Source organism: Ranitomeya variabilis, chromosome 5 (genome assembly GCF_051348905.1).
Source record: "Ranitomeya variabilis isolate aRanVar5 chromosome 5, aRanVar5.hap1, whole genome shotgun sequence".
Taxonomy (NCBI): Eukaryota; Metazoa; Chordata; class Amphibia; order Anura; family Dendrobatidae; genus Ranitomeya; species Ranitomeya variabilis.
In genome coordinates this window covers 468,310,462-468,332,038 of record NC_135236.1, presented here as the reverse complement: position 1 = coordinate 468,332,038, position 21,577 = coordinate 468,310,462, and the positions used below count along the sequence as shown (strand labels likewise).

The 21,577-nt window shown below is 41.8% G+C and overlaps 1 protein-coding gene across 2 annotated transcripts in view; it reads left to right on the top strand.

The window, feature by feature from the left end:
• Positions 1 to 21,577, top strand: part of LRRIQ1 (leucine rich repeats and IQ motif containing 1) — a 229,282-nt gene that overhangs the window by 7,597 nt on the left and 200,108 nt on the right. For both annotated transcript variants that reach the window (XM_077265459.1, XM_077265458.1), the window contains exons 3-7: positions 374 to 465; positions 8,865 to 8,976; positions 11,727 to 11,956; positions 15,299 to 15,373; positions 18,008 to 19,144. In XM_077265459.1, coding sequence (XP_077121574.1) covers positions 374 to 465; positions 8,865 to 8,976; positions 11,727 to 11,956; positions 15,299 to 15,373; positions 18,008 to 19,144 — 1,646 coding nt within the window. The remainder of the gene's footprint in view (positions 1 to 373; positions 466 to 8,864; positions 8,977 to 11,726; positions 11,957 to 15,298; positions 15,374 to 18,007; positions 19,145 to 21,577) is intronic.

Below are 21,577 nucleotides of genomic sequence, written 5' to 3'. Positions count from 1 at the left end.
TTCCCAGTGATTTATGACCAAATTGACCAGGGGCATTATAATATTTGGGCATACCTCCTTGCTCTGATTAGCATGGTCTATTTGTTGTAAGTCAGACCCTCATCTAAGATCTCAGCGACTACATACTACATGTTTCTATTGGATATGCTGATTTTTGAAGTGACTTTGATCTATTCTATACTTAACTATGGTCATCCAATAGTCCAGAATATGGGCAATTGAAGCTGGAGTAAAGATATTTTACTGAATACTATTGAACCACATATACTGTACATTTACAGTATAATTTATGCATATTTTTGTATATTATAAGTTTGCAATTTTGGCTTTATGAATATTTGCCATGTTGTGTTATCCCTTTTCTTTGGCACAGTACAATCCAAACATCAACCCAGTGATGATATTGAATATTTAGCTCAATTGGCGTCTGAGCACAGTGAAGAACCCGAGACTTTTAGGAGACGGGTATGTTATACACAGATTTCTTCTGAAGATACTTAGGTTTTTCAAGACCACCGTTTTGATGTTCTTTTATATTTCTTATGGAGTACGAGTAATAATGATATACATGTAAGTGTCATATAGTTTTGTATGCCTAGAGGAAGAGTACTTTAACTTTAGCGCCACCAGTTGGATTTAAAAGTCAACATTGATTTTTAACCAGCTTTGCATGTGTATAAACTGCTACAACAAACACTTTGCAGACACGTGTTTCGGGGTTTTTGCCCTTCATCAGTGCAAAGTAAGAGGTATGATTTGGCTAGGCAGAAGCGAATCTAGGTTTTGCCTGCACCCAGGGCAAAAACTAAGCTTGGCACTTGCACCTATTCACAGCCTAAGTGGTGTAATCAGTGACATGTGATCACGCATATGTGATTTGCATATTTGTAGTCACGTGCCAAGTAGCTTCTCTTCCTGATTCAGCGTTCATTTAAAAACTACATCCCCTGCTTCACTAAGGCTGGTTTCACATTTGCGGTTGTGTCCGCAGCGTTTGTGCTGCAATTTTCCACATGCGTTGTGTATTCCTATCTTTAACATTAGGGACGCATGTGTCTGTGATTGGTTGCGTTTTGCCGCGTTTGACGACACATGCATTGTTTCGTCATCTGCGGTTTGGCGCGGTAAACGCTACATGTAGTAATTTCAGAGGCGTCAATTTGCCGCCTAGAGACATATGCGGTTGTTAGCGGAAGCAATGCGGCAAAAAAACGCATTACAGTCTATGTGAACACATGCGTTCGCAAGCACATGCTTTTGCTTGCGTTTGTGAACGTATGCGTTGCACCACAGGAAAACATGTCTAGACACTGATTAGCCACCCCCCACATACAAACTGATAAAAGGAGGGAGTGGGCATTTGCAGATTACTACCCAGCAGACAGAGAAGCAGAGCAGACGCAGGCAAGAACCTTGGAGGAAGCAAGACTCTGAACAATGTGAGCATATCCTAGCCAATGTCTTTATTTTCTATTTTCTGTCTCTATTTGTCCTAATTTCTGGCATTTTTTTCTTTCTGCATGCATCACAATGTCTTCTTCTTCTGAGGAGGAGCAACGGCCTGGGCCTGCACAAGCCGAACATGTCAGTGAAGTGAGTACTCACCTCCTCAGATTGGTAAGTATTCACTGTCACATCTACACATATGACAATTTTTTTTCCTTTTTTAAGAGCACTTCTCCCACTGCGGCAGAGGCTGAGCAGGAGCAGCGAGCGGGTTCACGGTCGGGTGGCAAGGCGGCAGCGTGTAAGTATACCTGGCTGACTATTTATTGTATCCTGACTTTACAATTATTGACTGTTCATTTCTTTACTTTCCTCTTTCTTTACCTTTTCTTCTTGACTCCTTTTTTTTCTTGACTTTCAATATTCATGCCAGTTTTCCTTATGTTAATCTCTCCAACATTAATGTCTTTATTTATTTTTTAGGTTCCAAAACGGGATGAGGACATCATTGAAAATGACCTCCTAATCTCCCTGGTACATGAGCGAGTCCCGTTGTGGAACACCCGGGTTCCGCAGCACTCGGACAACGTGACGATCCGGCGGCTATGGAATGAGGTGGCCAAAGCGATGTGGGATGGCTGGGACAACGCCCCGACTCGGGTCCGAAATGCATTTTGTAAGTATTGCAATGCGGTGTGCTGCAGCAGTGACCTTGGCCGGGATCACACAACTGTGTGTGATGAGAGAAACTCTCAGCAGTTTCTCTCATCACACACAGTTGTGTGATCACGACCAAAAGTCCATTGTCTAACCATAATTTATATTTTTCAACAGTGCTCAAAGTCAAAACACGTTGGCGTTCGATGAAGGATCGCTTCAACAAGGACCTTCGTCAAGAGAGCCGGGTTCCTAGTGGTTCTGGAGCAAGCATCCGCAAATACAAATATCACCAGCATTTTTGAGACCGGTCCTTGCCCAGAGAACGTAAGTATTTTTTGTGGTGCCTAATCTGTATTTTTCTATTCCACAGGAGTTGGCGCTTTACTATTGTAAATGTTTTGTAGGTTTGTATTAATGTATTTTTTTTCTTCTTTTTTCACAGCACATGGAGCAGCACTCTTGACCCTGGTTCTGGAGCGGTCCTTCATCAAACAGCCACGGACCCGTCCCAGCCATCCAGCAGCGCTGCAGCAAGTGGGCCTGCCACACAGATTGGAGACAAGGAAGCTGGTCCATCAGGTGTTCCCCTGTCCCAGTCCTCTGCCTCTGCCTCTTTTTTTTGGGGGGGGCTCTTCCCGGCAGAGGGCCTCGGACAGGTCACTCATGCCCGAGTTTTTGCAATTGAGCTCGGTCTTTCATGATGGACTCAAGGTGATGGGTGACCGACTGGATAGTGCCATAAACCATATGAATACACTTATCCAGGATGTCACCAAAAGCCTTGACCAAGTGAAAGCCGACCTCCAGAGGCCAGCACATCATTTTTTCAATCAAGGGCATGTTGGAAAGCCTTACTCCTGATCTCCAGCTTAGTGTCATGCAGGCCTGCAATGCTGCTTACGTGCAGGCTATGCAGCAGAGTCGGTATTTTCAGCAGACAGTGGCGGCATATCCACGTATGCCAACACTGTCACACTTGACCTCAATGCCGTGCTCTGCTGCATCCCACTCCATTCTAAGCACTGCAGGACACCACTACAGCACCAACACCATGCCGAGTGTTGTTGGACTGCCCACCGCCACCAACATGACAACTGCTGCTCCTGCTTGGACCTCCTCCACTGCCACCACCATGCAGCAGCAGGACCCTGGCATGGCCTTCCACTCCACCACCAACACGATGCAGCAGGACCCAGGCATGGCCTTCCCCATCACGATGCAGCAGCAGGACCCTGGCATGGCCTTCCGCTCCACCACCACCACGATGCAGCAGGACCCTGGCATGGCCTTCCGCTCTACGAGCACAATGGACTCTGGCACGGCTGTCCGCTCTATGAGCACAATGCAGCAGCCGGACCCTGACAGGTCGCCCACCACGACCAGGCCGCAACAAATGAGCCCACCAAGGCTCCCCAGACCACGTAGATTCCAAAAAGTGAAAAAAAATAAAAAGCAGCGTACTATCTGTATTCCTCCCCCATCACCTCCCAATGTTTCTGTAATGTCAGGTTTATCTCACCCTTCCAGTGTATTTTGGGCCTCTCATGTGTCAAGCCCCATCCCCGAACTCCCAGACCCCACTACGTTGATTGCCCCTTCTCCTACCACCCCTGCGTCATCCACACTTAGCCAGGCCTCACAGCTACACACCCTCCAGTTCCGCCACTCTACCACAAGCAGGCGCAGTTAATTTTTTTTTTGTCAAAAAATAAATAATGATTTTTGCCCCCGATAATGTTTGGTTATTTGTATATTTCGCCGCCGGCAGCACACACCGTGCCCCTAATAAAACACTGCGCCGCACACTATACTTTTTTGCCAACTCATAGCTCCAGTAGTTATTAAGCATAACACTGCAGCTTTGTGTGTTTGGTATAGAGCTATGAGGTGGCAAAAAAAACCAAACTTGTATTTTCTCCATAATCTCTTTAGTCTGATTAATCTGTGTCGCAGACTGAAGAGAAAATGGCGGTAATACAAAGCAGAACTATACTCAACAGGTCATGTGTCATAAATATGAGTTCATGATGCACAAAACTCTGCGTCTTGAACTCATTATTTATGACACCTGACCTGGTGAGTATAGAACTGCCTTGTATAACCTCCATTTTCTCTTCTATGTACGTAATCTCTTTCACACAAAGTGAAGAGACGATGGAGGTCATGAAAGGCATATCTATACTCACCTGCACATGTGTCAGAAATAGTGAATTCATGAGGCTGTTATTTGTGCATCATGAATTCATTATTTCTAACACCTGACTTGATGAGTATAGATCGGTTTTGTATTAAATCTCCATCGTCTCTTCATTCTGCGTCCAATAGATACTACAGAACAGAATCAGAACGTAATAACGTCAACTACCTTACCGCTAGCAACCTAAGTGGTTTTTAGAGGAAATACATGGGAGACTCAGTACAGATATCAAAACACGTTGTTTATTAACAAAAAATATTAGTAACATTTAAAACATAAGTGGTACAGACACAAACCCAACGGGACATTTACACAATATTCTCTTGCCATGCCACACGTCCAATATCAGAATCAAAATAGGCAGCAAATTGGTTCCGCATGTGTCCAACTTCAACAGTTGACCGCAGCGGGTGATGCTGGTAATCTGGCAATGGGTTTGCAACTGGTTCATCCAGTTTGATGTTGGGTCGCTCCTTGGCCATTATGTAATTGTGGAGGACCACAAAGGCTTTGACCACCTCATCCACTGTCTCCATTTTTAGATTAATGGCTGTCCCAAGAATGCGCCATTTTGAGACTAGAATCCCAAAGGTACACTCTACTGTTCTTCGGGCGCTGGTCAGTCAGTAGTTATAAATAACTGGAATATGGCTTCAGTAGGTTTTCACACATCTGAAAGGCCTCATCCCCAACCATAACAAATGGTATCGGTGGGCCTTGACTGTCGTGGCAGTGAAAAATTAAAATTTTTGCCATACACACGTCGGCCCATATCCGAGTTCTTGAAAGTCTGTGAGTCATTGCCACGGCCAAAAGCTCCAATGTCCACGGCGATGAAGCGACAGTCCGCATCTGCTATTGCCATGAGCACAACTGAAAAATATTTTTTGTAGTTGAAGTACTCTGATCCAGTTCTGGCGGGTTTGATAATGCGTATGTGTTTTCCATTCACCGCTCCCAAACAGTTGGGGAAATCACACACACTCCAGAATTGTTCTGCAATTTCAATCCACATGTCCTCCGTGGGTAGGGGTATAAATTCATCCCGGAGAACGTTCCACAAAGCCCGGCAGGTGTCTGCAACTATTCCAGACAGGGTGGAAATTCCAAGCCGGTAATGAAAGTGGAGGGATCATAAGCTCTCTCCGGTTGCCAGAAATCTGAAATAAAATAAAAAAATAAAATTACAATCAATTCCATTTATGGTGGTGTTTAGCTAAAGACATAAAGGAAAATACAAATAATACATGGCAGACCAATAATAATTATGCCAGCCATTTGTTTAGAACTATTACGTACCTTAATGTAACCAGGAGACGTTCCTCTGCTGGAATCGCTCTACGGAGCTGGGTGTCCTGTCTCCGGATGGCTCCTTGGACACGACCAAGCAAATCTCCGAAAAGAGTCTTGACACATCCCGGTATATTCCGGGAATTTGTCCGGGTTGGCATTAAGCTCGCCATATACCATGTGATAGGCTCCATGGCTCTCCCGGAGTTCAATAATGGGGTGTCTCCAAAAACGCCTATGCCGTGTCCTTCTCTGTCGTTCTCTATTTCTTTGTTGCTCCCAAGCAAACGCACAGACAAGAAACAGCTTGATGCTTAAATCCAGGTTGAAATAAAAGCTCTCCATGCGAAGATCCATCATGACACAGGATACAGTAGCAAACTGTGAAGATTTCAGCAGTTCAAGGGTCTATATATAGATATCCCATAATACACGCCCTCTGTAGTCCCATTGGCGGTGTCTGTTTATCTAGATTTTTCTCCTGTTAAATTTTCCACCATGCGTACAGAAAACGCAAACGCATGCAAAATGCATGAAAAAGCGTGAAAACGCCGCGTTTCTTTAACTGCATGCATTACCTTATGCGTCTAATAAACTCTACGTTTGTACGCGTTTGCATTTGGTTTTTCGTGCGTTTGAGGTTGCAGATTAAACGCTGCGGATTGTAACGCAAATGTGAAACTAGCCTTAGACTTTTTTTTTTCAACATTAAGCATGCCAAAACCGCAGCAAAAAATGCAAGGAAAACATGCATTTTTTTCTACAGCTTCTTTCCTGCCAAGAGATCAGGTTTTGCCGCAGGAAAAAAAAGAGTTGAAAAAACTCCTAATGTGAACTATCAAAAGGATTTGGCATGCTACAGTACTTCGTTTCATAATTAATGCTTATAACATAATAATTAATGCTATTAACATAAATACAGATGTAATCCTTAACCCCTTCGTGACAGAGCCCTTTTTCATTTTTGTGTTTCTGTTTTTTGCCCCACCTTCTTCCCAGAGCCATGACTTTTTTATTTTTCCGTCAATATGGTCATGTGAGGGCTTGTTTTTTGCGGGACAAGTAGTACTTTTGAACAACACCATTTGGTTTTACTATATTGTGTACTCAAAAACAGAAAAACAATTCCAAGTGCGGTGAAACTGCAAAGAAGTGGAATTCCACAAATGTTTTTTGTTTTTTCTTTTACCATGTTCGCCAAATGCTAAAACTGACCACTATGATTCTCCAGGTCATTACAAGTTCATATGCATGTAGAAAAGCCACGGAGACACCATCACGTGTTTCTCAACGCAAGCAATGAATAGCCAGGTCTTCCACCGGGAAGGAACAACCACGGGAAGGGCAGCATCCAAGAAAGGAAAGCCACCTATGCCAATTACCTATTACAAGTTCATAGACACCAAACATTTCTACTTTTTTTTTTTATTTAAGTGATGAAAAAATATTCCAAATTTTGTACTAGTACGGCGCATGTCGTGAAGGGGTTAAAGGGAATCTGTTACTCCCCGGGATGTTTTAACAATGATGTCAATGCCCATAGCATGGCGGAAAAGGTAAGTATAATTGCACTATTGCAGGGCACAAGCGCGAGATTCCGGGGCCAGCAATACACTGTGACGCTGATGGGAGAGGGATGCAAATGAAGACATGAGGCCAAGTTTTCTTGCAAGCACCGCATGCCCGGAGCCTGGAAGAACTGATTACCATAGCACTATAAAAGATGATGAACCACCATCCGTACAAGAAAAAAAAAAATCGCCAAAACCGCCATCTGTACAGGAGAACTTTGCAATAATCACCATAAGTACAGGAATATTTTGCCAGAACAAACATCAGTACAGGAATACATTGCCTGAACTACTATTTGTACAGAGTACAGTACCAGACCAACCATTAGTATAACAATACATCAACAGAACCATAAACAATAAAGAAATTCATGAGAACCATCATCAGTACTGGAATACATCGCAAGAACCACCATCAGTACAAGAATAAATTGCCAGACTCCCCATAGCTAGCTTGTAGGTTGGCAAAAGTGCAAAAAACACTTTTGTCTTGAACAATCAGATGATTCTTCTCAACTTAAAAGCCTAGATCCTTAGATCAAGAGTAGAACAGACATTAGTATGACATTTCATAACTTTCACAAATTCTTATAAAAAATATTGCAATGTCAGATTCCTTCTTAGCTGATTCTCTTTTAATAAAAGAGATAGCGGATTGACAGCAACCATTCAAATAACATTTAAATGCATCTCATAAAGAGAAGTGATCCTCACTTAAGTCATTTTCTAGCATAAAAAATAATACTAATTTTATTTATATAGCGCCAACATATTCCGCAGCGCTTTACAAATTATAGAGGGGATTTGTACAGATAATAGACATTACAGCGTAACAGAAATCACAGTTCAAAATAGATACCAAGAGAAGTGAGGGCCCTGCTCATAAGCTTACAAACTATGAGGAAAAGGGGAGACACGAGAGGTGGGTGGTAACAATTGCTTTCGTTGTTCGGACCAGCCATAGTGTAAGGATCGGGTGTTCATGTAAAGCTGCATGAACCAGTTAACTGCCTAAATCTGTAACAGAGGGCTATTAACTGCACAAAGTGTGTGAGAACATGATTCAAGGAACCTGGTTTTGGTTTAACATATGAATGGGCCAGACAGGGATAGTTAGGTTAATGCGTTGAGGCGGTAGGCTAGTCTGAACAAATGCGTTTTTAGGGCACGCTAAAGACATTACTTTGATGAATCCTCAAGTGCTGACACCCTGGTCTCAGCCTCCTTCACACGCTGCCTAAAAGTTTGCAGATTGAGCTTTAGTAGCTCCACGTCTATTTTTACCTCAACTATTTTGGCTGTAAGAGACAAAGTGGAAACTTAAATGGCGGTTAGTAGCAGAATGGAGACCTGTTTCATCATGAGTTCAGGCTCCTCATGTGGTGTCTCCTTCTGTGTTTTTCCACGTCGTCTTCTCCTCACCCTGTTGTACTAAGGGGCCGGAGCCATTCTGTGACGAGGGCCTGTCAACTCCCGGAGCTTCTCCTCGACCACAGATTGCCTTACCTGTTCATAGTATCATACAGTAGGTAGCTAACGTTATAGGGCATTTCTGGATGCTATTCTCACCCAGGTGGATTATCAGAAGTAAACTGTGTTCAGCACGAAGCTCTCTAGGTGCGTCCTCTCATCTCTGCTGCAAAATTGTCGTGTGTGTATATAGTCTTATTTCTAAATTTCATTTTTTTTTTCATTTTTAGGTTTTGGCTGAGATAGAATATAATGACAGACAAGATCTACTTAGTGGGAATGATCATGAAATTGAAAACACAACTGTCAGAAAACGAGATGCAGAGCATACTGATAAATTGGGTACTGGATCCTGGCTATTTTTGTCACTTGAAGTTAATAGAATTTCTAAGCCTTTTGGTAATGACTTTGGCTACTTTCACACTAGCGTTAACTGCATTCCGTCACAATGCGTCGTTTTGCCGAAAAAACGCATCCTGCAAAAGTGTTTGCAGGATGCTTTTTTTCGCCATTCATTAACATTAAGCGACGCATTGTGACGGATTGCCACACGTCGTACCTGTCGTGCGACGGATGCGTCGTACAGTGGCGGACCGTCGGGAGCAAAAAACGCTACATGTAACGTTTTTTGCTCACGACGGTCCGCTTTTTCCGACCGCGCATGCGCGGCCGGAACTCCGCCCCCACCTCCCCGCGCTTCCCCGCACCTCACAATGGGGCAGCGGATGCGCTGGAAAAATGCATCCGCTGCCCCCGTTGTGCGGCGGAGACAACGCTAGCGTCGGGAACGTCGGCCCGACGCACAGCGACGGGCCGAGCCCGACGCTAGTGTGAAAGAAGCCTTAGGCTGTGTGCACACGTTGCATTTTTTTTCACGTTTTTTTGCTATAAAAACGTTATAAAAATGCATAAAAAAATGCATACATTATGCATCCCATCATTTAGAATGCAATCCGCAATTTTTGTGCACATGATGCATTTTTTTCCGCAAAAAAAAACGCATCGCGGTAAAAAACGCAGCATGTTCATTAATTTTGCGGATTTTTCGCGTTTTGCCCCCTATTTAATGCATTGGGAAGCTCCGGAAAAAACGCGCAAAAACCGCGTCAAAAAACACATGCGGATTTCTTCCAGAAAATGTCCGGTTTTGCTCAGGAAATTTCTGCAAGAAATCCTGAACGTGTGCACATAGCCTCACCGTATATGACAGTCTGTGGGTTTTTGTTTTTTGTTTTTTTGCGTAAGGGTATGTTCACACATAGTTTTTTTGAAGATGATCTGCTTCAAAATTCACATTGAAGAATATTCAAAGATATGAAGCACTTTTTTTTGCGGATTTTGAAGTGGTAAATCCAATCAGTGCTAAAAATAAACACTGTGTGAACATATCCTACGGCTCTGTTAGCCAATATCACATGTGCAGTATTTTGGTTCATAACTAGTGATGAGCGAGTGTACTCATTGCATCGGTGGTCTCTAAGTATTTGTTACTGCTCGGAGATTAAGTTTTCATCGCCTCAGCAGCATGATTTGCGGCTACTAGAAAGTTTGAACACATGTGGGGATTCCCCAGCAACAAGGCAATCCCCACTTGTAATCAAGCTGTCTAGTAGCTGTAAATCATCCATCTGCGGCAAGGAAAACTAAATCTCCGAGCACTAACAAATACTCGGAGACCACCCGAGCGTGCTCCGGAAAACCCGAGCAACGAGTATATTCGCTCATCCCTATTATTTACCCTTTTTAGGTTCCAGATGTTTTTGCTTGATTCATCATTCGCAACTTTGCGAAAAGTTGCAAAATTTGTTACAAATGTACTTAGATCCTCCACCATTTCCCCGACGGAGTGATTTTATGTAGACCACTTAATCTGGTGCAATATCTGCTCAAATTTGTATAAGTTTTTGCTCTAAAAGTCGCCAAAACGGTTGAAGACAAAAGTAACGTTTTTTTTTCTTTACTTTGAGCGTGTGTGCCATTTGAAGAATTTGGCACCAAAAAACACCAACGAATACCTCAAGACTAAAACCCTGGAAATAATGAATATGATCCTTTATGTATGATAAGGGAATAGCTGACAAAAACACGGCTGTCTTATTTAAAAACAGAGCCTCTGCTATGCATGGGTTATGTGTCGTATTGCCACACCTCATCATTCACTTAAAAGGAACTTGTCATGTCTCCTAGCCTTCCCAAACAGCTGCCATAATGTTAAATATGCCTGTGTTCTGTGGTATCTGTCTCTTGAACATTTTTCACTTTAAAAAGTTGAGAACTTCTTTAAATGCAGCGCTGGCCTTATAGAAATGAGTCACGACTAGTCTGGCGGGACGCCTCTATCCCCACAGCAATTATTTTAGTCATACCCCCTTGGCTTTATTAGTAGAATACAGAGAATTATGGCAGTAGGTTAGGAAGCAGTGAAGATGGTGGCTTTATTGGTAGGTCAGCATATGACATTCAAGTTATTCCAAATGTCTAAAAAGTGACCAATGTGAATGTTTCGGGCCATCCGGAATTTGGACACGACGTGCAGTGATGTAGAGTAGTGTGCTGGACGATGGCTGACATTGCTGTGGGCCTTGTTGATGTCCTCCATGCAGTTCATGTCATGATGTGCATATGTTTTTCCTGCCTCTTGGTATTTGCGGTGAAGCTTGCTGTATCCTCTCTGGCTTCATCATTGTACTACACATGTACAGACGGACAAGGTGTCCCACACTGATGAGATTTTCATGACATGGATTGTAAAGGAGGACATCAGTCATGCCTAGGATGATGTGAATGGAGGACCTGGGGCAGGACTAGCTTGGAGGAAACGACGCCTTTCCAAACTGGTCCTGGCTCATTTGCCTAAGGTGAGCAGTACATTTGGGAGTAAAAGAGTAAAAACCATTTCTCAAGCCAGTGCAACCCCCTTCAACATTCTCGTGTGTAAAAAGCTCTCATTTTAGTGAGCAATTTTCACAAGAGATGTCGTATGATCTGTTCAGATTTAGATTATCTTCTATATTTTACTTGCTGGTGGTAGAACGTAGCCTGTAGCGGAGATGTTAGTGGGTGTTGACCTCTCCCTCCATGTTTCACTGCAGATGGCACTGATGAGGTTATAAACCTTTGTTACATTGAGGTTGAAGAAAGCTGTAGACAGAAGCTGCAGCTTTGGGAAAAAGAGCAGGAGAAGCATAAAGAAGTGAATAGAGCGGCACTCAGCGCTCACAAAGCTGTTCTAGAGAAAGAAATCGAAGAACAAGATGAAAAGCGAGAACATTGGAAGAAGGAGTTTGAGAAAGAGCTGTTAAGGCTTCATAACCTTCAGCAAGTGAGTCAGAACAAGATGGTATTAATGTTCAGAAAATGGCCTGAAGTCTTAGAGAACACGCTAAACTGCCATAGGGGGATTCCTTGTATTTTTATAATGTTGTGTAATTCTTTGACTATAAAATGTATTTATCTGTTATGTAGAGATGTGTTGCATGCTTAGATGGAAACCCTTTAGTCAGTCCTTACTTGATAGGAAGTTCTCTTGACAATAAGACAACCACAAATCGTCCCATGCTGGGACCCCCAGCGATCAGCTGTAATCTTTGGTAAAACATGGTGGCATACACTTTAGATAGTGGTGTTCATCTGAGTTTGCATGAGTCCCCAAAGGGGTGTCCAGCCCTGGGGAACTTTCTGCGAACATTCAAGGTTGCTAGTTCCTAATACAAGTTATTGTGTAATGTCCTATTGAGTGAAGGGGATGAGAAGTTAAACACCACTTTACCACAAATTGCATAGTTGCTGTAATATGACAACAATTCCAACCGGCAAGCAACGCCGAACACTAGCTATGTATAGTATACACATGGTTAGCATTCGAGAAGCTGCACTGTTTTCCGAAAATTTCTCCAGAGATTGACGACCTTTATAAGAAATCACTGGCAGGCACTTCTAGCAGTGGCTTATCTCCAAAGGATTGGCCACATTGATATCCATCATTCTTAACATCTGCTGTGTGGGGAGAGTTGGGACAAGCAATTACACGTGTGCATGGTCAGTTGTTACATCAAAATTGTATGGGAACCTTAAGGGGGTTGTCCTATAAACAGCATATGTTAGCTATCCACAGGATAGGTGGTAAATATATGATAGCTGGAAGTTTGACTGCTTGGGCTCCACCACTTTCAGAACTTGGGTCCCAATGTCCCCTGTGTGAATAAAGTGTTACTGAGCAAGTGCAACCACTTTTTCTATTAATTGTCCAATAACTGTGTATAGGAGTCCTAGACAGTTAGTGGAGCACATGCTCAGTAATGTTTAGCACACAGAGGTGACATTTGGTCCTCCTTTATCTGGACTAGTTGGGAGAAGGAGCTCAACAGCCAGACATATATCGATAATACATTCCTCCTCTTGATAGGTGAAAAATGTTGTTTATAGAACAACCCCTTTTACGTTTCAATTTCTCTGCAGAGCCAACCTAAGGAAAAATAAGAATTATACCGTGTCCTTTCAAATAATCGTTTTCCTGTGTAATTCAGGACAAGACAGAACAGGTCCTTGGAGAAAGAAGTGCTCTTTGTTGTCACTCTCTACTCTAGCCTAGAGGTGAAGATGCTGAACTGAGGACACGTCTAGCTATTGTGCTTAGAAAATCGTTTTCATATACAACATTAGGAAAGTTAATAGAGATCTCCCTTATAGCTGATATAAGATAGTGGGAGAAAAAAATAATATAAAGGTTTATATTCATTCATTTATTATTTCCTTGTAAATTCTATACCCCGAGTCCTTCCACTTGCCTTTAGGGCTCGCTCACACAACGTTTTAAAGCAAATGAGTGCTATCCATGGTTTTAACAGATGGCACTTGTACTCATTTTTATTCTATGGGGCTATGCACATCCGACTTCTTAATCAGGAAAACGCACGCACTCGCATATGTGTGATTTTTCCTGATGAAGTCAGGTGACATCAAAACGCGTAGATAATAAACTGCAATAATTCATCTTGTTTCCTGAGATTTTCTTTTGGATCTCCATCAGCAGCGCAGAGGACCCACTTACTCCTTCCTTGCATTATGGAGAAGGTGGAAAAACATTTTTTTTTGCCCACCTCCAAGAAAATAAGTTTCCACTCTGATCAGAGTCAGATTAGCATGATGGGACCTTTTTTCTCAGATGGAGAGAAAACTGTTGTGTGACCCTAGTCTTACGCAGAATGACTGACCATTCTTTTTGGAAATATACTCCTGCAGAAAAAAACAAACGTGTCTATCATTTTCTATGGGCTAAAAAAGCTGATCTCCAAGAGGCTTTCTCCATCCTGGCAGTATTTTGGCCATAATTACACTTGCAGTTTTAGGGCATTTTTATGCATTTTTTTTTTACCAAAGCTTGAAATGTTTTATGCTTTTTTTTTTGTTTTTTTCCAAAGCTTGAAGTGGTTTCAAAAGTTGGTACAAATTGCAAAGTTCTTCTAAGAACAAGCAAGTTTGCAGTTTTACCTCTAATGAAAATTTTTAAAATTTCCTCAGAACTGAGAGATTTTTACGGTAATTTGATTGCTTATTGCCTAGATTACCGCCCACCTCTGCAGTGTATCAGACGTGGCCAGGTTTCTAGGCAAGGATCACAGCGCTTGTAAGCTCTCTACTTTAGAGCTTGTACACATTGCTCTGTAACTCTACAATGCAATGGATCTAGTTAGCTTCGGCCCCCCTGTGTTCCTCCTATGTTGCAGATGACTAGTGGCGTGTACTGGCAGCACCAGCGTCAGACAACTCTCCGTTATCAGAAGACCACACAATTGGGATCTCTGGGTGCCAATGTGGTTAAAGAAGGAGCCTTTAGTCTCTGTTAACCATCTAGATGCCAGTCAGTACTGACAGCAGCAACAAGGGAGTTAAACGGCCATGATCACTGCCAATGTCGATAGTGATGAGCGAGTGTACTCGTGGTCTCCCGAGTATTTGTTAGTGCTCGGAGATTTAATTTTCATTGCGGCAGCTGAATGATTTGCAGCTACTAGCCAGCATAAGTACATGTGGGGATTCCCTAGCAACCAGGCAACCCCCACATGTACTCAGCCTGGCTAGTAGCTGTAAATCATTCAGCTGCCAAGATGAAACTAAATCTCCGAGCACTAATAAATACTCGGAGACCACCCGAGCAACAAGTACACTCGCTCATCACTAAATACCGATCATAGCTGATGCAGGAAGGTGTCGGCTACAGTTTACAGCTTAAAGCTGCTGCATTTCCACCCTTCGGGGGAGGCTGTTCTCCTATATCACAGGTCAGGAAATAGACATCAAGAGCTTAAAGTAATGTCCCCATTTATGGTCTTTAAACCCAAATTGGAGCTACTTGACACAGATCCTTAAAGCCCTAGAATCCAAACTTGACCAAGCACCTTCAGAGCATGTGTTCTCAATATAGAGAAGTTGCTGACACCTTGGGTGGCATTTTTTCTCCAGTGAAGGAACTGGAATGTTGAAATTTATTATCATTTTTTTTTCTTTGGTATCTCCCAAACATGGGTCACCTGAACGTTTAATAAACTTATTGAGGTTGGCAGGGTCGGACTTTCCAGTTTATTTTTCATTTATTTTAGAATATCATAGAAAGCAACCATCACTGGTTTTAAATAATCTGACTTTTGTATAATGTCTTTTGAAGGAGCAACAAGAGCAACTTGAATCACATCTGAAGAGAAACAATGAAGCCCTTGAAGCAGATTTGGAAAATTATCAGGTAAATCATTTTAGCAGGACAAAAAAATGTAATGAATTGTAATTTCTATGATACTGAGAATGATCTTTCCTTTCTTTGATGGGGTGAAACATTAGTAGACCTTGTCTCTAATTGTTTTTACCAATTAGTGATAAAATCAGCTGCTAGACATGAACAATACCGCTCACTGCCGAGACTGCAATTAATCAAGATGTGAACATATATTCCCCTTAAAAAAACTTAACGGATAATTTTAAAATAACACCTACCCAGTGAAAAAACTAGGGTTAGATACCCAAATAATTGACCAAAATTGACAAATGTACCTATAGATACCCTACAGTAGACCTAAAATTGCCCCTGCCTGGCTGTGGAGGTTCTATTCTATATTATATTGTTTTCCAACCTATATTTATAGGGCTGTGATAGGGAAGTGAGGGATAGCCCATGTTGAGTGGGGGCGCCAAAAAATAGTTTCTTAGGGTGCCAACCTCCACAACCACAATAGTATAAAGTTTATTATGTGAACAATCATAAGGAGCATAACAGAAATATGCAGTGGAAGCGATCATTATAGATTCTATAATGATCGCTTCCACTGCATATTTCTGTTATGCTCCTTATGATTGTTCACATAATAAAATTTATGCTATTGTGAAAGATAATCCACAAGCGTGTGCGGTGAACTTTAATTAATCTATATATTGACCTTCTGGTCTGTTACACCAGCACCTCATAGTTATTTATTACTGAGTGCCTGCTAAAATCCCTTTCTTATAACCTCCACTGCCAGGCAGGGGCAATTTTAGGTCTACTGTAGGGTATCTATAGGTAAATTTGTGAATTTTGGTCAATTATTTAGGTATCTAACCCTAGTTTTTTCAATGGGTAAGTGTTATTTTAAAATTATCTGTTAAGTTTTTTAAGAGGAATATATGTTCACATGTTATTCTATTTTCTATATATTGGATCGCAATTAATCAAGACTTTTTTGTGAAGTTGGTTAGTTGGGACCTGCCTTGTCTGCTGGCCAGCTTGCTTAGTACACCAATAGTTAGTTAGGTCAAGCAAAGTGAGGCGAGTCTGCTCAAACCCAGTGAATCACAGAAATACCTACAGGTAAAAGTTAGGAAGCTAAATCAGGGGTGATAACCAAGCGATGTAACATTGGAGCGCTTCCTCTGATCTGGTAAGGTGACATCACATAACACACAGGTGTTGAATCTACAGGTGAAGTTGTGCACTACTACTTGATGCAAGGGGCATTCTATGGCGGGCAGAGAAAGCACCATGTCTGATCATATGCTGTCCTATCTGAGAGTAGCATAAAGTAGGGGCAAAACCCCCTGATTTTAACTTTGGGTCATTTTTTGGGATCTGTACTTTTGATAAAGCACTATGCTGCAGCTCTGCTGGTCTTCTCATTGATGATCTTCTGTGTAATCCTTTCAATGATGTCATTGATGAGCTCTGGCTAACCCCACGTGGGCTATTGATGGACAGTGTTATTCTTCGCTGTTCATAAGCTGGAAGCTCCCACTCAATGGTGGGTTGTGGTGATAGGGGGCGCTCATCAATATCGAGCACTGCATAGTAGGATGTCATCATTGAGAGGACTAGCAGAGCTGCAATAGATAAATCTGTGATGTCATCAGAAGTGCAATAAGAAGCCCAATAAGTGACCAAGGACTGGAATTGGGGTCCTTGCCCCTATTTCATGCTGTTATATAGCTTGAAAAAAGACCTATGTCCATCAACTTAAACTTTTCTCCAACAACTGTACATTGTATCACTAGTTTAACTATAAACCGCAATGTTATTTGTATAGAGGAGATCATCCAGCCCTTTTTTAAAAGCTGTTATAGTATCTGCCATTACTACCTCTTGTGGTCGGCATTGACTGCTCTAACTGTAAAGAACCCTATTTAGCTGCCAGAATCGCCTTTCTTCCTCTCGTAATGAGTGCCCCCAAGTCCTTAGTATGGTCTTTGGAAACAATAAGTCATGCACCAGTCCTCTGTACTGACCACACATATATTTAAATATGTAAATGAGATCTCCTCTTTTTTTTCTAAGCTAAACAAGCCCAACTTTTCCAGCCTTTTATCATATGAGAGGACTTCCATCCCTTGTAATAATCTAGTTGCCAGTCTTTGAACTGATTCTAACTTCTGAATATCCTTTTTAAAGTGTTAGGCCCAAAACTGGATCCCATAGTCTAGATGTGGCCTCACCAGTGATTTATAAAGGGGTAATATTAAGTATCTCCTCCTGTCCTCAGATTAAGAAGCAAAAACCTGGTGTTCTATTCCCTTTAACATCCTCCAGCCAGGATAACATCTGTAAATGGCAGCAGGTCATGTCATGGTGGGCAACCAGTGCTATGCCCAAAATTAGTATTCAATTCTCCTGTTTCTGAAGGCGTGGAGCTAATGTCCCCACACACATAGGCAAATCATTTGCATGTGTAGGGTCCATTTGTCTTTTTCTTGTGCACATTGATCTAAGAGCTCTACTATAAGCATAATAGTAGTGACGTCTTCTGCTGTGTATACAGTGCAAGTAAATGCTGGTTATGCTTAAGTACATCTGCAATATTTTTGTTTTGCTTATTGAACTGGATTTATTTATATTTGGTAAATTTATTTCTTTTAGAATCGAATTAACAAAATTGAAGCCGATTTGATCATCGAAAGAAATGCCTTTGAAGAACAAAAGGCCAAAGCCAAAAGGCATTTGGAAGAGCTGCAATCTATGTCAGCTGTGAAAATTCAGGCAGTGTTCAGAGCCCACCGGGTACACAAAATGTACGCCCCTATATTAATGCAGAAAAAAGAGGATAGGAAAAGAAAGAAAGAACTACAGCACAGAATGGAAATGGAAAAGAAAGAGCTGGAGGAGAAAATCAAGATGAAGCTTGAGGAGAAAAGACGAAAAGATGAAGTAAAGAAACAAAATGAGGAAATTGCAAAAAGGAAAACGGAAGAAGCCAAAAGGAACGAGTTTTTGGAACAGGAAATGAGGCAGCAAGAATATGAGAAGAAGAAAAATGAAGAAAAAATTAGACTGGAGAAAGCTAAAGTAATGAAACTGGAAGAAAAAAGAAAAACGGAAATGAACAGTCCCACATATTCTTTGAAGAATCAAAGCCAAGCTGAAGAAGGTCAACCGAAGGAACTGAATCACAGCCTTAACAGGGCCGAGAAAGTAGTAAAGAGGTCTGCGGAGGAGGAAAATCAAGAAATGCACAGCAAGATCCAACAAGAAATAGATGTCAGAGTGAAGGGGACGGACAGTGAAAGAAATACTAATGCTGTAAGAATATCTAACAAGGAGCCTGGAGATGTCAACAGGAAGTTGGAAATAGACACTGATAGTTCACCATTAGTACACGATACAATTTCCAAGGATGTTCAGAAGAATATAGAAAGGGAAAGCCCTTCTCCTATGTTGACTTGTATGTCCATTCCTTCCACTAGGGAACACGATCCAAGTGCAATGCCTGCCACAGTCCACTTAGAAGAACAAGACAAAGGCCAGATTGCAAGAAGCTCAAAAGAGGAAACTTCAACTATTTCTGAAGCCCTAAATGATGGGATTTTGTCTGATCAAGCTGAGGTGAAGAGACTAGCATGGATGAAATCCTGCAAGCCTTGGTCCAAGATTTTGAGGGATAACCAAAGGGTTGTGATTATGAAAGCAAGAAAAAGGAAAAGCTCTGCTGCCAAACGGTTACCTCCAATAAAGGAAGCCCTCATTCTTCACAGCACTCCATGCCAGCACTTGGAGCAGGTAGCGTCAACTTTTCACTTGGCAAAGAATATACTAATGTTTGTATAGGTATCCTTGTGGTGATAGCAATTATTATGTCAAGTGGCTGGTTTATTGAAGTCTTTAGTCCGATGACCCAAAGTTATCAAATTTGTTTGATTAGCATCCTACTAGTCATCCTTTGACATATATTTTGCAAATTATGGTTTCTGTAAATCTACTGTGAGTCTTCGGGAGAATGCAGATCTGGGGCTAATATTCCTCTGAACCTGGACTTACGAAAAACACACTGACTAGTATAAAACTCCCCTTAATCCAGTTAAAAAGGAAATGATCTGTACATAGCATCTAAATTATGACGTTTTGCCACCCAGAACTGCATTTTCTACACTGCAGCTTCTGAAGAACCTCTTTTAGACTACATAGGAATAGTAGCTGAAATGTATACGATAATTTACAGCCTTGTACGCAGCTATCGTCAGCAGATCTTTAGATTGCATTGGAGGTGAACATGCCCAACTTTCACTCCATTCAGATCGGACCCTGCAGAGCCCCGTTTTCTTTTAGTCGCAGCAGTAGGACCACCAGTAGTCAGTAAGGTATCCCCTGTCCTATAAGTAGAGGATTATATAAGAACATCTTACAATCCCTTTAAGCTGCGTTTACATGGACAGATTGTTACTCTTTTAGACATTTTATGTAGGCTTATGGACCAACTAATCATTAATAAGACTTCTCAGTCCCCCATACAGTTTACATGCTGTCCACCTTTTCACGGCCAAAGATGTGTTGCCTGCAGCAATGACTGTAGGACCTACATCTGATAAACAAGTTCCTTCCTCATTCGATGGCTGATCGGTGGTGTCTGTACAGCGGCTGTGATTGCGAACAAGCATTCTTATGTAAAAGGGCTTTCAGGTATGAAATACTCAATGAAATTTCTGTTTTCTTGCACTCTGTGACCTGTTTTTGTGGAGCAGAAGTTGACCACGCTTCCGAGCTTCTGGTGGTGGCCTTCTTCTGTGGGATGACACATGCATGCAGTTATGACCTGATCATGGTGTTTCCACTCTTGCTGGCCGGCCATTTACTGTAACTGCGCTGTATTTATTACACTGTGTATTTGCTTAGATGAAATACTAAATGTTTACTGATTTTAGCCTGAAAATAATTAGAGGCTGTATTGTCCAGAACATGTTTTTATGCTTTGTTCCACGAAATAGAAAGCACAGGAAATTGAAAGTTTTGTGGTTATGCAGCAAGTAATATCCTAAGTGCGTATAATTTAGCTACATATTGTATGAAAAACACATATGGAGACACATTGTAAAAGGACCAATTGGCACTTTAGCTCGTGTTCAAATGAATCTTCAAAATTGTTTCCAGTTCTGTGCACTGTGCCCTTACAGTGATATGCGGCTTGCGCAGTGAAATGAAAATGTGTTTTGCTCCATAACAAGGTGACAGGTGTGATTACATAAGTATCCATCGCTTTATGATCTAGCCGGGACACAGATCAGCTAGCTCACTGACTGCATTTGGAGGGAAACTCCCAAAACTTCGATATTCTGGCTCCTTTAGTTGAAAGAAAATGAATATTTTATTCCTGTACCGAATTATCAGTGTTGTAGGAGAGAGTGGCAATATGTGACCTATAGCAATTTTTTTTTTTTACACTTGGCTACCCCCGTTAACCGCAGACATTTTTTCTGTACGACCACAGAAATAATGTCCTTAGTAAAACGCCTTAGTGTTCCCGTACGGTAGGTTGCCCCTTTCATAGCCATAAAACAGTATGCAGAAGGACACTCCATGATTCCTCCCCTACACAGTATGATCCTACAGTGTACCCCACAAATGTCCCCCCACGTACAAACACTAATGCCACCTGCAGAGTCGATATGGACGGTGGAGCAGGGAGCTAAGGGATCCCTACTCCACCATTATATTCAACTTCATCTGTGTCTTTAAGAAACTGATACGCTTGAAGTCTGGACATGCCTACAAGATCCTAGGACTGTCCCAAACCTGGGAATCTTCTGCTAGATCTTGGATGGTTGGACGGTCTACTTCTGAACCTTCGTCCACACACAACTTCCACCATCTATGCTATTTCAGCTCAATGTTGTCATAGGGATGTATGAGACCGAAGAAGAAGATAATATTAAAGACATTGTACAGGACTTAAAAAAAAATGGCAACAGCAGCAATTGTTATAAAAAAAAACAAAAAAAACCAAAACATAAAGAGCCCCCCCAAAAAAAAGATACGTTACTTACCTGTTAAATTTCCCAGTTCTGGTACTGTTACTCCAATGATCTCTGCTGTACCTGTAACATTGACATACACATCAGTCAGATGACCACTGCAACCAATCTCTTATCTCACTTGCAGGTATGACACTTGCACACTGACGCTAATGATTGGCTGCAGCTATTACATGATCCACGTACA